General features: G+C 44.1%; 2 protein-coding genes across 2 annotated transcripts; both read right to left on the reverse strand.

Annotated features, from left to right (window-relative positions):
• Positions 1 to 6,053: 6,053 nt before the first annotated feature.
• On the reverse strand, positions 6,054 to 8,772 carry foxr1 (forkhead box R1). Its single transcript, XM_076729466.1, has 7 exons — positions 8,652 to 8,772; positions 8,468 to 8,560; positions 7,682 to 7,887; positions 7,076 to 7,144; positions 6,763 to 6,890; positions 6,332 to 6,564; positions 6,054 to 6,082 (listed from the first exon to the last, which is right to left on the reverse strand). The coding sequence occupies exons 1-7, from the start codon at positions 8,770 to 8,772 to the stop codon at positions 6,054 to 6,056; spliced, it is 879 nt and encodes a 292-aa protein (XP_076585581.1).
• A 647-nt stretch (positions 8,773 to 9,419) lies between these two features.
• On the reverse strand, positions 9,420 to 14,720 carry LOC143322796 (V-type proton ATPase subunit d 1). Its single transcript, XM_076734189.1, has 8 exons — positions 14,519 to 14,720; positions 13,086 to 13,257; positions 12,384 to 12,562; positions 12,212 to 12,291; positions 11,924 to 12,001; positions 11,385 to 11,561; positions 11,062 to 11,139; positions 9,420 to 10,636 (listed from the first exon to the last, which is right to left on the reverse strand). Exons 1-8 carry the CDS (start codon positions 14,643 to 14,645, stop codon positions 10,475 to 10,477), a joined length of 1,053 nt encoding a protein of 350 aa, XP_076590304.1. The 5' UTR covers positions 14,646 to 14,720; the 3' UTR covers positions 9,420 to 10,474.
• Between the last annotated feature and the right edge of the window lie 542 nt (positions 14,721 to 15,262).

A 15,262-nucleotide genomic window follows, 5' to 3' on the forward strand; every position in this document is an offset into this window, starting at 1 on the left:
ATTCCTGCGAACAGTCAGTGGGCTCCACGCTGCCAGTGTCGTTCTTGGATAAAGCTCCGCAGTGCTGCCCCATAAGGGGGCAGATGGACAGATTAGAGGTCAACACCTTGGCCTTGTTCATCCACAGCCAATGACCGGCCAGGTAACGGAGGCCTGTCCACACCTGAGGAGAGGGAACAACTACTGAACTTCCATTGATGAACTAAGAGAGCTGGGACTGTGACAAAACAAATCCCCTGCTGTCCACAAAGCATTTTCCTCAAAGAGCACCATCATAAAAAAGACGTCCATCAGCCTGTTGACAGGACTCCTCCAGCTGCAAACAGGGTCGATAATAACTTTATGCTATTAATATTCAAATCATTAAGGTTTAACATGTGCACATCTAAGAGCCCATAAAAGCTATTTTCATGTACATGATGTCATGTCAGTGTGCAGTTCATGGGCCTGGCTGGAGATCACAGGGAAAGAGATGCTAATGAGCAGCGGGTACAATACAGAAGCTTTTATTGGAACAAACTGGAACCATCTTAGTAATCAGCGCTTATGATACATCCATGTGATCCTGAGGATTAATGATGATTATTGTGAGCAACAAAGATTTCTTGAAGATCACTGGTCAATCAATCAAAGTGTGTGGGACAGTGATGTCTTCCTCCTTTGATTTTGTTTGCCTTCACTTATATTCTTCATTTATTTATCACTTATTTAACAGGAACAGTGTATTTATTGCACCAGCTGTAGTGCAAGCTTGTTTTCATCTGGTCTCAGGGCCTGAGTTTGAATCTTTTGGCTGAGTTGTTGTCTGTTTGTCTGTATGTGTTAGCTATATTACAGACTGGCTAGCTGCGCCCTGCCTCTCACCTAAAGCATGCTGGGATAGACTCCAGCGCCCCCCGTGCACAGGAGGAGCAAGTATAAATAATGGAGGGATGATAACCAGTGGCATTCAGGTAGATGCAATAGCAACAGTCAATGGAACAATGGCAATAAACTGCAATAAACCATCAGATTTATTGTACTCAGGACATCCCTAACTGTAGGTTTGATAAGGAAAACTGAGGTCAGACTATTTTGCTCCAGCATCAGCCTGTTTGGCTGCTTAGGTTACATGGATGCTTTTAATTTGATTTTTTCCCAACATGTTTTAAGAGAGGATGAGGACCAACCGACGTGTTTGGCAAACATGAAGCTGCCTCAGGTAATGCTGATGCTTTCTGGAGCTTAATATGCTTCTTCTGGAAATAGCACCTATTAAACAGATCTCATTTCTTCCATGTGTCACTGAATATGAACCCACCTTCTCGCTGCTGGCCCCATAGACCTTGCCCATTATGTAGTTGTGTTCATTCCCAGGATCCACGCTGACCAGGTCAAAGAAAAGCTTGGAATTGTGGGGAGACTTGAGGCTTCGGCAGTGCTCCAGTGCCTTCTCCCAGGACTTGTTCTCCTTTACCAGGACCAGGTTGTCCCTTACGCAGATGAAGGGAAACTTGGCGGCGCAGTTTTGGGTGGCCATCTCTTTCGTCTTAGAGGACATGGCGACACAGTCGCCGTTGCTCCCCGGCTCATCCAACGCCCATTTTCTGTACTCTGACGACCCTGTGCTCCACTTCCATGTGTTCCCTGGAGAGCAGATGTTAAGCTTAAGTCACACAGATGATCTCTGTCTTTACAGATTGTCACAACTATCCATCATGACCTTAATTGCTTGAGACAGAGGTAAAACTGCATTGAGAGTAAAAATATAGTAGCTGCGTCTCCAGTGTTTTTCACAGGATTTCATTACGAGGCAAGTGAAAGTGACTAAAGAAGCTAATGAGACAGATGTTTAGCTACTTGAGATGGTGACCCAGCAGATTTGGTGCCATCTCAGAAAAGAGCACAATGATGGATGAGTTTCTCTACTGGACACATAACAACAGTTCAAAAACCATGGTGGGCTGCAGTTGTGTTTGTCTTTACCATCTCTGTGCAGTCCAGTCCAGACTGGAAAGTCCTGCTCTGTGACCACAAAGTCCAGTTCGGACTTGTTTTGGAAAGCTGCCAGATCGAGGAAGTTCTCTTTGCAGTACTTCTGAGCACGAGACCAGTCCATTGGCTGTGGTATAAACGCGTAAACGACGTTGTCTTGATTGAGCTCATAACAGTAGAAGAAGAAAGCGGTTCCACAACCGTTGGCAAGCAACCTTTCAGGTGAAACACGAACAGGAAAATTACAAAGAAGAAGAATTTGATGCATAAATTCAATTTTTAGACAAAAGTATTCCAGCCTGTTTACAGTTGAACCTGTTAATCATATTTGGACCAATGTCTTTAATCCTTTACTACAAATGAACAGTTTGCACCACTGATTTGATACTTTCCAAATCAAATCACGCTTTACATTTTTGGGTGCTGTCTTCTCTCCAATATGGTGACAGAGAGCTCAATGCAGTGCAAACACATGCAAATAGACAAAACACAAGCAAATTAAGAAAGACACTCATCAATTTGGCAGCATTACCGGTAAGTCAATTGAACTCTGACATGTGAAGAACATGGCTGTTATCAATGACTGTGTGCTGCATCATTTCCTGTGAATATCTGGACTTCAGGTTGGCGCTCTGAATCCAGGGCAGGACTGGCGGACTCCGTCACAACCAATAAAAACTACAAGACAATCACTGAGTAACACTGAATGCCTGAATGGCAAACTGTGTTTGATTTCATGAAAATCTGAAGGGTGTGTGTGTGTGTGTGTGTGTGTTTTTATCAGATTTGACTGGCAGTGGTCTGAAAACTTGACCAAACAACCGACCAAAAAAGATTTTCATCCAGTTGTGGTGAATTTGTCAAGACGTCAATCAGGACCTCCATCAAGACACAACAATAACTTTGACAACAACAACATGCTCAGGAAAAATGCTCTCAAATACATGTGATTCGAAGTGAACCTGCCTCACATGCAAAAACACATACTTACACACCACATGAGCGTCTCCCTTTACCTTTTGTTGCCGTACTGGATGTAAGCACAGGTATCACCACTGTCTGGCTCGTCGTTCGCCCAGCTGTTAAGGGTGTCTCTCTGTCCATTATTCCAAATCCAGGCAGACGTTGAAGGTCCGACGACGCTGTCTGACTTGCGCAGGCCAACCCAGGCATAATATCCTTTCAAGTTGAAACGGTCTGCCTCTGAATTCAAATAGATTGTGGCCAAGTCAGTGTAGTAATGTGACCTATTTGGACAAAAAAAAGTCACAAAGCAGCTGATTGAAAACCAAATTGTATTAACAGTAAAGGATGTTTTGTGCTCTACCCGGTGCTAATTAGCACCAAGCTAACTACAGCTGAGGGTGATGGGATGTTTTTGCAGATTATGCACATAAAACAAAGTATTGGACAAACTGAATCTTTGACCTGATGCTGAGTGATTACAGTTCATCCAGAGGGGAACATGAATGTCTTAAAACTTCCTGGTAATCCATTCAGGAGTTGTTAAGATAACTCAAACAAAACCACAGCCTCATGGTGGCGCTAAAGGAAGAGACGGCGCTCTGTGACTCTGTGAGTGAAATACAACTATTCATTACATTTGATGAACGCCAAAGGTGTTAATGAACTGCAGCGTCGCGCCTGCACGATATGGAACTTTGCAGCAGCCTCTGTGGGGACCAGTCCAGCCAATATATGGGTGTGATGGGACTCCTCATAGAAGCACCTCATTTTCAAACAGGACAATGATTCTGTGGACTAATGCAAAGAGACTATCGATTACATATTGAGTTTAATATGTTGATTAGCTCAGCATACTGGGAAATGAGGTAAAGGAATAAATAGTACTGTATGTGTGAAATGTAAAAAAGGAAATCTACAGGAGCCTGTTTGAGCCTCAGTTAGTACTAACACAGACACGATACAGCCATCTTCAGCGAGTACTAACAATAATAATGATTGTTTGTTTATACCTCATTCTGTTGCACACAGGACAAACCGTTTTGACTGTAAAAGGAGAACGCTTGCCTCGGACACTGAATGTGGTCCATCCTTACCTTGAATTTTGACATTTAGTTTTGATTGAAATATCAATTTGAAGGGTTTCAGTGATATTTGGCTCACACATTCATGTTCCCCTGAGGATGAATTCGTGACTAAGCTCTAAGCGCCGTGTTCGTTTGTCCACCTCACTCTTTTATTCTGTGTAATTTACGTCACATTCAAGCTTCACTTTGTCTGAACACAGACTTTAGCTTCTTGTAGCTGTTGCTGCTAATGTGAGTAAAAAGCAGCGCTCACCTCCTGCAGTGACTCTGAGCATCTTTCCAGTTGAGGTGAAATGGAAAGTAATTGTACTGCCTCTTCTCCACTGAGCCCAGCACAGGCACACTGCTGCTGAGGAGGAGGAGGAGGAGGACGAGTCCTGAGAGGCTGCTCTTCATCATCACCAACATCAGAATTCTGTTGTGTAGAGAACATCATTTTGAACCAGGCTGTGAGAGATTTAATGCCTCGGCTAGTTTATAGACCGCAACACATTTGTGAATATTATGATGCAGGACGTGAAACAATCATGATTTTACTCAAATTGACTGGCTCACTGCTTGTAAGAAGACCATAAAAAAGACACTAACGGACACAAATCTACTAAAAACTTTGTCAGCTACCAATGGAGTGAGTGTTACCTGTGTCTCACCTGTCCTGATGTGCTGTTCTGCTCAGGGAGAAACACCTGATGCTGCTCGATGAGCCTCCAAAGTCCAGCTGAGTCGAGCAAAGTCCAACTTCTCACTACTCTACACATCGCAACAATCATTTGACTATCACACACACATCGCTGCACCTCCACACCCCATTTGACTGTTGGCAAATGAAGTGAGATTTACCTGCAGGACATCCTCAAGCAGTTAAATCAGCACATCAGTCACTGCTCTGAATCACAGCTCAGGATGTACTGAGCTGGGTGTGAGCAGAAAACAAAAATGTTTAATTGTTTCTAGTGAACCTTGTCAAAGAAAATGAAAATCGGCCAATACGTCATCAACAGGTTTCTGTATCGGCCTCAGTATTCCAGTATCGGTCGGACCGTGATGTTATTGTCCACTCTGTGTTACACACAGCTGCACGCGGTGCATTTGATGTTCCAATTACTTGTTCTTTTGTTTCGTTCAGCTGCAGGTAGTTATCACGGCACCTCCGTGTGCAGGGAGAACTGGAGTCTTGAAAGGCTGTAACAGAGCTGTTATTAGTGAGAGCATGTCAGTGTCAGAGTATCTGAAGTATGACCTGAAGCTGCCTGTTGATTGCAGATGTTGGACATCCCTCCGCATCCTCTGTACGTCGTTTGGCCCTGAAGGAAAACTGGTGGGGGTCCTGGCAGTCTGACGGCTGGCAGCAGGACGGTGTTCAGGTTGGGTAAAATCAGTTTTTCCAGGCTTTTCATGACCATTGGAGTGAGTGATTGGTCATTGGTGGCTCTCACCTAATAATTTGGCTAACTTAGCCGCTAGCTTGTAAACTTAATGGACTTGGTGGAAAAAAAAACAACTTATTTAGGAAATTGTTCACATAAACATGTTGAAAACAGACTGTTCTTCCAAGACGAATGCACAATCAGCTTCAGCAAGTGCCCCAAAGCGACATGTTTATGTTCAAGTGTCGGCGCCCTCTGGTGGCCGTGGAAAAGTTAGGCGATGCTGTCATGGTCAGAATTTTTTTTATTATAATAACCTGATAATACAAGCGTTTTGTTTTTGTTACCTTAGAATGAGCTCTTTCTATCACAGGTCCTCTTCCATGTTGTACTGCCATGTTTCTACAGGAACCCAGAGTGGACAAACCAAACGCCGGCTCTACAGGGCGCCTTTTGCATTTTTAGCAGCCTTGGTCGGGGGAGGGGGACTCGACTGAACTTTTTTCAATTAGAAATAAAGTATTCTTCAGGGTTTTTCAAATATTCACAAAAATGAAACAAAGTACCTTCATAAATAATTTGCAGCATAAGAAACTTTCTGCATGCACAGTAAAGTTTTATTATGCATCCATTTAAACTCTGATCCCTTCTGCAGCTGCAATCACTGAGCAAGCAAAGCCCGAATGACATCTGAAACAAAGGAAACAGTTGTTAGTGATAAGTATGTTCCATCTGTCACGCACAGCAACTCATTTGACTAAGTTTTAACATTGAAAGCGTTTTAATAAGATGTTTGGAATAGAATAACACGCCACAGTTTACCACAGGGATCATTCAAATACTTTGAGAGCTCAGTTTCACTCCTTTTAAGTGTGTTGCTGCTGCGTCGGTGTTTTAACATGCCGACATGTCCCTCAGATTAATCTTTATTAAGTTCACCTGGGCGGGACATGCTCTTCTCCAGCTGCTTCAAGGTTTCTGCTGTCAGCGTGCGGATGTCGTCCTTGAGCCGCCGCTGGCCGTCCAGAGTCAGGTGCCAAAAGCACGACTTCCTCTTGCCATCTCTGCACAGCTGGTTGCAGGTTTTGCGGAAGCTGCTGTTGAAGCACAGGTTGTGTCGGATGGTGTTCTTCCAGCCATCTGGAGCTGTCTGAAAGAAGGGGAAGTGCTCTCTGGGAAAGGACAGGATGGGATGAGGAACAGGAGGGGGCTCAAACACAAAAACAGGCTACGGTGCAACATGTTGCTGAAGCGCAGCTACAACCTCAAAAATGTCTGATGAGGTGCCATCGAATGAACTGACAGAGTCGTATAATCTCATGGGATAGCACCTTTACTCCTCTGCTGTTCAGCAAACATCACATTCTGACCTGGTGAAGTGGTAAATCTGCTGGACTTTGAGGCTCCCAGAATGGCTGCTCTTCAGCGCCAAAGCGATGAGGATGCAGTAATTCACTGGCGGACGAGGCCAGCATCCCGGCTTCACGGTCTTACTGTCCTTGAAGGAGGCAGAAGCCCTTTAAAAGCCTCTTAATCCACTTATGGTGCTCGTGCATGGCAGTTTTCATTGTTAATATTGCTAAAGCGCACAAACGAACCCGTCCAACCTCCACACTTTAGCTCAAACTTACAGGGAATCTGTGTTAAAAACCACATCCCCAGTTACATCCCCAGCGTTCTCACCCTGGCCTTCGCGGTCCGTCCCTTCGGTCTGCTCTTGGCTGGTTGAAAGAAGACGTCTTCATTCGTGATCTGATCGTCAGGGACGGGAAGGATTACATCAGTGACACAGACTCTCAAACTGCTTGAACTGGTGCATTGAATCATGTGTTTGTGGCGTTCTCCTGGACTTTTTGAAAGCATGTCGGCCATTTTGTCTCATGCATAACCTCAAATTAATATCTTTAGTTGTCCAGCCAAACTTCTTCTCATTCACACCTGGAATTAGTATGTGACCTAAGAATAAGCACGTTAATACACATGTAAACACAAACAGACTACATTGCAAAATCCAGAACTACACCCATTAGCACGAGCTACCAGTCGTCGTCGTCTTCTTCTTCTTCTTTCCTGCTGTTGTTGGTGCATTGCTGCGTTCTTTAGAGTGTTACCACCTGAAGATCAGGTGGAATAGTGTAACATTACTGGTAGCCCTGTGAGTAACCAGTCCTGTCATGTGTCCACACGTGCATACATGAGAAAACTGAGTGGAAACTAAAACACGCCACCACATACACATGCAAGAGCTGTCCAACAGGACCAGAGTGATGCCTGCAGTGAACACTGTACCATGTAGTCAGTGGAGGAGGAGACGGAGTGCAGCTTCTCCTCCTGGAGAGGAGCATCATGGGTCTCTGCGGGGTCCGGCAGTGCTGTTTGGACTTCCTCAGCAGCTTCAGAGAGCGTCTGCACATCTGCTGCACGTTCTTCATACTGGATCGGGCAGGCGATATTAGGATTGACCAACAGCCACAGGTTTGGTTTCACAAAGGTGTCTGAGGGACAGAAAACCGTGGCAGACGTTCAAGGTGCTGCAACAACCAGCTGATCGTGCAGGACAGCGGCCTCGTTACTGTGACAGCTCAGACAGAGAGAGGCTGATCTGAAACACACAGCTGAAGAGTTTAAGATGTGACAGTGAAAAAAGCCAATCTTCATCAGAAAGAGAGCAATAATGGATGAGGATGAAGTGGATGAAGATGAAAGCACTGCAGGCTTCAGAATATTGAAAATAAAGGAGGATATGAATTCAACACGTTTGTTAAAGGAAAATTTCAACGTCAAAACAGAAGGGGAAAACAGCTGCTTTGGCTCTGCAGGAAGTTTAAAAAAGTGATACTAGACAAGCTCAGCTAGCATCACTGTCTGTAGTTTCATGTTCACAGACATCAATCATCTCAGCTGAGGCTCAACAAGAAAGTAAGAAAATATCAGACTGTTCCTGTAAGCCTGAAGGATGCACACAATGCTTTGTGGGAAGAAATACTGACACTTCAGGATGAAAAAATGTGTTAGCATGGAGATAGAATGACATCAAACACAGACGTTCATTCAAAACTTTCCCTCTCGGCTCACCTGATGTCTTGTCGTACCAAATGAACTCATCTTTTCTTCTTGGGGCTCTTGCAGACGGCCTCTGGACCACGTATTGATCATTCAGCTTGTCATCTGTCATCACCGATTGATTAACACACAACTTCACACACTGACGAACTGCACACTTTCAAGGAGCTCAAACACTACAAAGAAAGACCATCACCGTGGTAGAACTGGTCTGTGGTCGTTGCCAGTTTCAGCTCCTTCTCCATGTCCCAGTCCGTCAGGCCCACAGAGCAGTGCAGGTCAAAGAGTCCAGCTTTGGTTTTCAGCTGTAAAGTCATGGTCGGACGTGTTTTCACGGGTCGTTTCAGAGGCTCTCTGGTCAGAGTTAAAGGTTTACTGACGGCTCTGCAGACGGCTCACGCTGCAGCTGCAGCTGAACGGCCTGATTGGACCCAATTAAACCTGAAGAGTTCAGCTTGTGCAGAGTCAGAATACAGAGGATATTTGTGCCTGATTGAAACTAATCTCAGTTTGTTTCGTACATTAATAAGAGGTCTGAATTTGTTTTAGTTTGATTAATTAAATGCATGCACCTGCTCTGATCTTTGCTCCGTAATAAAGACACCTCAGAACACCTGAGCCTGAACACCATCTCCATGACGGGGAGGCTCATGAGATGCAGTTGAAAGCTACAGAAAAAGCTCGTAAGTGGACCTTGACTCGACAAAGTTCAAACTGTCGTCACATAAACTCTTTCAGATTCAGTTTCTTTGAAGTCAGAGGAAACTTTTCAGGGATTTATGACAAAATACCTCCAAAAATAAAGCTTATCCCATCAGCCTCAGCTGTACTTGCATGCTAACATGCTAAAATAAGACGGTGACCATATAATGCTAAACCTTACACTCTCTAAACACAAGCATGCTAACGCTGTCATTGTGGTTAGCATACAAACATTCAAAACCAGTTGATGAGTCTTTTAAATTCCAGACCTGCGTTGGTGCAGTTTAGTCTGTTTAATTTTTTGTCACATTTACAATACAAATCTCACAAGTAACAGATCAAAACAGCAATAAATCAAATTTTACAGCATCAAAAAACAGTATCATATCATCATCTTTAAATATCTCTGTATCTTTGTATACTTTAAACATTAAGTCTGTCACATACTCACTAGATTTTGCCTGATTCCAGTACGTTCATTTACAGAAACACAGGAACAGGGACGCTGAGGAAGGAAGCTCCTGTTCAGCTGCTGCATTTTTAATATCTAACAACAATCTAGTTAAGACGGGAGGGACGCACACATTTCACTCGTTAGTTTTGGGGGGAAAAACACAGAAATGATCAGACATGCAGACAGAATGTAGCACTAAAGCAGAAATAAATACAGGTTATATTGAACCTGGTGGAGATGGAGGAATGTTTTCATTTCATTTGTTCATTCGTTTCATTTGCTGTGGACGGCCTGAATGTCGCGTGAGGTTCTGATTTTAGCTGATGTCTTTTTACCGAATCCAAAACATACAGTCCACTGACGCTTTGAGTGTTTTATGTGCCTGGTGATTAACATGATCTCTATAAGATGGCTGGTGTTTGCTGGGCTGAGAGTTCGCCGAGGCTTCTCCCTCCCGCCGCCTGTCCAGTTGATTCCTGGATTTAGTGAATTGCAAATTCTTCCTCTGGTGTTTTATCAGCTGAACATGGCGTGCTGCACGAAACGACACGCCGAGCGCCGGAAGGTTTGCACAATCAGAGATACGTGTTTGAGAGTCAAATGAGTTGCCTCCATTAACCCGGTGAGCTCATTACATCAAGCACCAACCACCTCTGTTGGATCAGGCTCTTTTCCAGGTTTAAACTCTGTATTTAAGTCAATTATGTGTTTGATGAGGAATGTGGAACCAATTTACACCTACGAGTGAAGAATGGAGGACATTTAGCATCAAACCATCCGAATCTTTCACACCCAGGTGGGACTGGAGACACGTCCAAGACAACATGACGTGATGGTGGGGAGAGGACGAGGACCGGGGGGGCTCAAAAGATAGGAATGTAGTTGTCGATCTTGGCGCGGTGCCGCTGAGCGATGCACTCCGCGATCCACACGATGTTCCTGCACTCCTGCTCCTTCAGCTTGACGTAGGCGTAGAAGACACTGAAGTGGAACTGGTTGAGGAAGGCCAGCTTGTTCAGCTTCACCTGCGAGGAGGAGGAGGAGGAGGAGGAAGAAGAGGAGGAGGAGGAGTGGACAAACACCACAGAGCAGATGATGAGAAGCACGCTTCTAATAACTACACAGACAGGAAGCTTTCACCTTCACACTTAATGATATGAGCTTATTGCAGGTATAAAACACTGCTTGTGTCATTGGTAGAAGGTCTGAGGTCACCATCACATGGTTTGTCCACCAGAGGAAGTTGTCCCTCTCAGCATGTATCGTGGTCATAATTCTTTCAATATTAAAGTTCATCCACAAAGCATCTTAAAAGCATATTTATTCCTGTAAAACCTATAAAATGAACCCCAGCGGAGCCGCGACCGAGCCGCAGTGCAGCCGCGTGCTGCGTACATGCCGTGTAACGCAGCTTCTTTGCAGTTAGTGTGTGTCTGATCGAGTGTGTCACCTCGTGCTCGAAGAAACGGTCCTCCAGTGTTTTGTCGCCCGGGTTGCTGCCGGCACCCTCGAACAGCAGCTTGTACTCCTGAAGGACAAGAGCCGAGTTCAGACACACTGACGATGGTTTTTAAGACGGTTCCACGCAAATAGTAAGAGGAGAGACACGACTGAACAAGACGGACCCTCTCAGCTGATTTCAAAGGGTCTCTGCAGGTTCTAATCATGCACAGTTTGGCAGCTACACTCACGGGTTTGTCTTAACTTCATACAGAAAAATCTGAGCGATTGAGAAGTCAGTGGTTATGTTTTTAAGCTGTCTTCTGCACTTACTGGATAGAAATCAGCCACAGCCTTGACCTGCTCGTAGTCATCTGCCCGGGCCAGCTGAGCAAGGCCTTCTGGGTAGAGCTTGCCGCAGTGGGGGAAGAGCTTGGCGCGGTCCTCCTTGGACAGCTCTGTGCCGAACGAGTTGATGGTGATGATGAAGGCTCGCCGGTCTGCCTCGAACTGCAGCAGAGACAGAGGATCAGTCAGAGGAGCAACAAGAGACTGAGCTGATATTTTAATCCGCAGCTGAAACACGGCATGTTCACACACACACGAACCCTCCTGGACACACTTTAAACTCACTACAACCATTTTAAGTTCATATAATAATCTAACATATCAACAGAAAACAATACAATAAACCACAAAATGGTACAAACTGCAAATTTAAGGAGCCTGAATGTGACAAACTTGTCGGCATCAGTGAAACTCCAGAACTTCCTGCTGGTGCTTCATGTTTTAATTCAGACCGACATCCTCCACGACCGCGTGTGCATGAGCGTGTTTTCACCCATCAAACAGAAAACAGAGCAGAGACTCACCTCCAGAATAGGACACATGGTGTCGGCTGTGGTTCCTCCGAGGTTGGAGCAGAACTTGTAGAAAGCCTCCAGGTAAGCCTGAGAGGACGAGGTTTAACGTGTATTTAGAAAATCAAGAAATAAATACAAGGACAAAAAACATCAACTAGGATGTTTTTAGTTTAAGAAATGATTCTCAAACTGTAATAGAAACCTAACATCAATCTACATTGTCTTGAATTTATCTAACTTAATTAATATTTTGATCTATTATGATTTGATTGTACTGTTTTTTCCTAATATTTCTACCTTGTAAAGCGTATTACGAATGATTTCAATGTTCATCTCGTCCAAGTCCTGCTCAGATATGCAGTCCTGGAAGAAGGCAGCTGAAACGAAAAGAGAAAGAGGAGTGTTGAATGTTGCCTTCAGCTTCGGTGCCACCTTCTGTTCTGCAGCAGACATTACTCATCCTCCTCACCCAGGGGCGTGTCCACCAGGATGGCGTTGTAAAGCTCGGCGGGGGTCTGGGCGATGTTGACCGCCTCCATCTGCTCGAAGCTGCCCAGCGGGTGACACTTTGGCACCAGCTCAGAGATGGCCCGCTGGTGGAGGGTGCCCGTGATCAGCAGGATGACGTTATCAATCATGTAGCTGTACCTGAAGGCGCAAAGCAGGAGTTGTCATGAAACAGTGGAGAAGCCAATTCTACGTTTCTGCTGTCGGTGTGGCAGCAGGATCACTGTGATCTCTTCTTAACCAACCTTCAACTTCAGCACAGAATAAAAAACAACCTGCAGGGACATGAAACTCGCCTCAGACAGCAAATCTATGAACACTCAGTCACCTTTATTTCACAATGCATCAACTAAATTCATTGTAGTGTCCTTTATATGAAAAGGTTCTGTATCAGCTCTAATTTTGGAGGGATGCATTCAAGTAGATCAGAGCAAGACATCCAGAATATTTCAACATGATGACGACAATGATGTCGCTGTAAAGATAAAAGCACCTTAAAATTTCATATGTACCCCAGCAAGCGTCACTCACTTACAATAAAGCAGCATCCAAGAGATTATACGGTGAAAAATGAGTCTACTGCAGCGACATAAGAGAACGTTAACAAGGAGAGTTAAAGTTCAAGAAATTCTAACTTATTTCAACATGACAGCTTTTTGCTTACGTAATGAAGTCCATGAAGCTGGCCAGCGGTTCGTAGGACTGATTCCTCATGTGACGAAACTCCACCACCATCTTCTCCTTCAGCTTGTCATCGATGACGGACACAGTGAGAGGAGACGCCTCGTTTGCCAGGAAGCTGCCATAGTCTGTGCTCTGCAGGTGCAGCTTCAGATCTGCAGGGGACACACAGACAGAGAGAGCACCGCTGATTACAAAGCCTTGTTCTGATCGGTGTTTCTGAGTGTGAAAGAAACCTAAATTCAAGCTGCATAACAAGAATTTTCATCAACAAATTCATGTCTGAGAACATGACTCAGCAGGACCACAACACTTCCTTTGGACATTTTAGCCAATTTTGTATAAATCCTGTGCAGTTTGCACTGCTGTCGACCATTCTCCAGAGCATACTGCAGTCTTTTCAAGGGCCATTTCACTATTTTTACTACTGTCTGTCTCACTGCTAACCCCACTGTTAACCTGGTGGGGACAAAACACAGACATGTGCGAGGACAACGTCATCACAGCCACACAGCAACAAAGACGAGACCTCATCAGCTTTCCAGATTTTAAGACAGTAGTCTTGGTTTTTATAAAAAGCACATCGCCTGACTTGACATTGCTCCAGTATACAAACCATCACAGTGAATTTGATCTCTGGTGTTCAAGTCACATTATTACTGTGTGGTAATGCAGACTGTTTATATGAAACTAATGAAATGAGTAATGACTGCAACAATATTGTAAGTACTTGAAATGAATAAAACCACCAAGAGGGAAGCAAAGACACGTTTAGTATTGTTTGGAAAATGGTTCACAGTATTGTGAAATACAGTTGTAGTGACAAAAACTGGTATGACCTTTTACAATTTTGCTCAACTGTACAAGAAAACAAGAACTTCACTGCAATAAAGTCTGCGTTAAATTAATGTTTACTGGAAAACGGTCACAAGCACCAGCAGTTAACGACCATAATAAAACTGCGAGAGTGTCAGCGAAATAGAGCTAACGTTAGCTAAAGCTAGCATGGCATTTTGTCGAAAGTGTGACGCTTGTGTCTAACGCAGTAGTGTAAAATCTCATCCTAATGTAATTTCACTTCCTCTAAAAAGTCCGTCATTGATCAATAGGAGACAGAATTTGCTTGGCTTGTATTAGCATTAGCAAGCACTAGCTAGCTAGCTAGCTAAAACTCAGAAGCTGAAAGAATAAATGTTCGCCTTCTATTGTACAAATTGTCGACTTGTAGTTCAATTAGTGACTCTACGTGACAATAATTCAGAGCGGCGTTTTGAATAGTACGATTTTAAGCAGTCTTAACGATGGTGCAAACCGAGCTAGCTATCGTTAGCTTCGAGAGTGACAGCAAACGTTAGCCAGTGGAACTAGCCCTGGCAGCTAGCTATTAGCCGTTAGCTAGCATCCGTTTGAACTCACCTTCGAGGGTCTCACACTGAACGAGGTTTAAATAATCCGCCTGGGACAGTATTCCAGCCTTAAACCCCCTGACCAGCCCCTCCAGGTAGCCGTTATCAACGTTAAAATACAGCTCGGAGAAAGGCATCTTGGCTGACCCTCTGATCCGTCTTTGCAGTCAGGGAACCGTCTGTCCGGCTGCTGAGCGTTAGCGTCAGCTGACTGGACCACGTGACCATCATCTGATCCGTCATCTGCTCGCCTGTGTGTGTGTGTGTGTGTGTGTGTATGTGTGTGTGTGTGTGTGTGTGTGTGTGTGTGTGTGTGTGTGTGTGTGTGTGTGTGTGTTTGTGCGCGCGCGTTCCTTCGCGGATTGCGTCATCGTCACTTGTTTGCAATGGCTATAAAAACGAATGATAAATAAACAGTTTCTGTTTACATATGAAGTGTTTAATGCGAATAATAATAATAATAATAATAATAATAATAATAATAATAATAATAATAATCTAAACTTTGAAAACAGCTTTACAAAGTGCTGTACAAAAACAACACATTATAAAACACGATATAATCACAGAATGTCACTGATAGGAGAAGGACTGCCAGTCTAAATGTAACCCTGCTGAGAAATGGTAATAATTCTAAACATGTACATTTGTTATTAAGTGATTTTACAGCAGTAAGAACAGATCACTTATTAAACAGGTGATTATTGTCGTCACCAGGTGTGTGATGGTCAGCATTCCTGAAGAACCAGTTGCT

Source organism: Chaetodon auriga, chromosome 1 (genome assembly GCF_051107435.1).
Source record: "Chaetodon auriga isolate fChaAug3 chromosome 1, fChaAug3.hap1, whole genome shotgun sequence".
In the NCBI taxonomy this organism is placed as follows: Eukaryota; Metazoa; Chordata; class Actinopteri; order Chaetodontiformes; family Chaetodontidae; genus Chaetodon; species Chaetodon auriga.

Bases quoted from the DNA above. Each gene is read 5' to 3' on its own strand.
- foxr1 (XM_076729466.1), bottom strand. From the start codon at position 8,772: ATGACTTTACAGCTGAAAACCAAAGCTGGACTCTTTGACCTGCACTGC. The intron at 6,891-7,075 runs GTGAGAACGCTG...GCCTCCTTCAAG, and splicing joins GACGGACCGCGAAGGCCAGG to GACAGTAAGACCGTGAAGCC. The intron at 6,083-6,331 runs GTGAACTTAATA...CCTTTGTTTCAG, and splicing joins GAAGAGCATGTCCCGCCCAG to ATGTCATTCGGGCTTTGCTT.
- LOC143322796 (XM_076734189.1), bottom strand. From the start codon at position 14,645: ATGCCTTTCTCCGAGCTGTATTTTAACGTTGATAACGGCTACCTGGAG. The intron at 11,562-11,923 runs GTGAGTCTCTGC...TCTCTGCTGCAG, and splicing joins CCATGTGTCCTATTCTGGAG to TTCGAGGCAGACCGGCGAGC. The intron at 11,140-11,384 runs GTAAGTGCAGAA...CTTGTCCTTCAG, and splicing joins CTGTGGCTGATTTCTATCCA to GAGTACAAGCTGCTGTTCGA.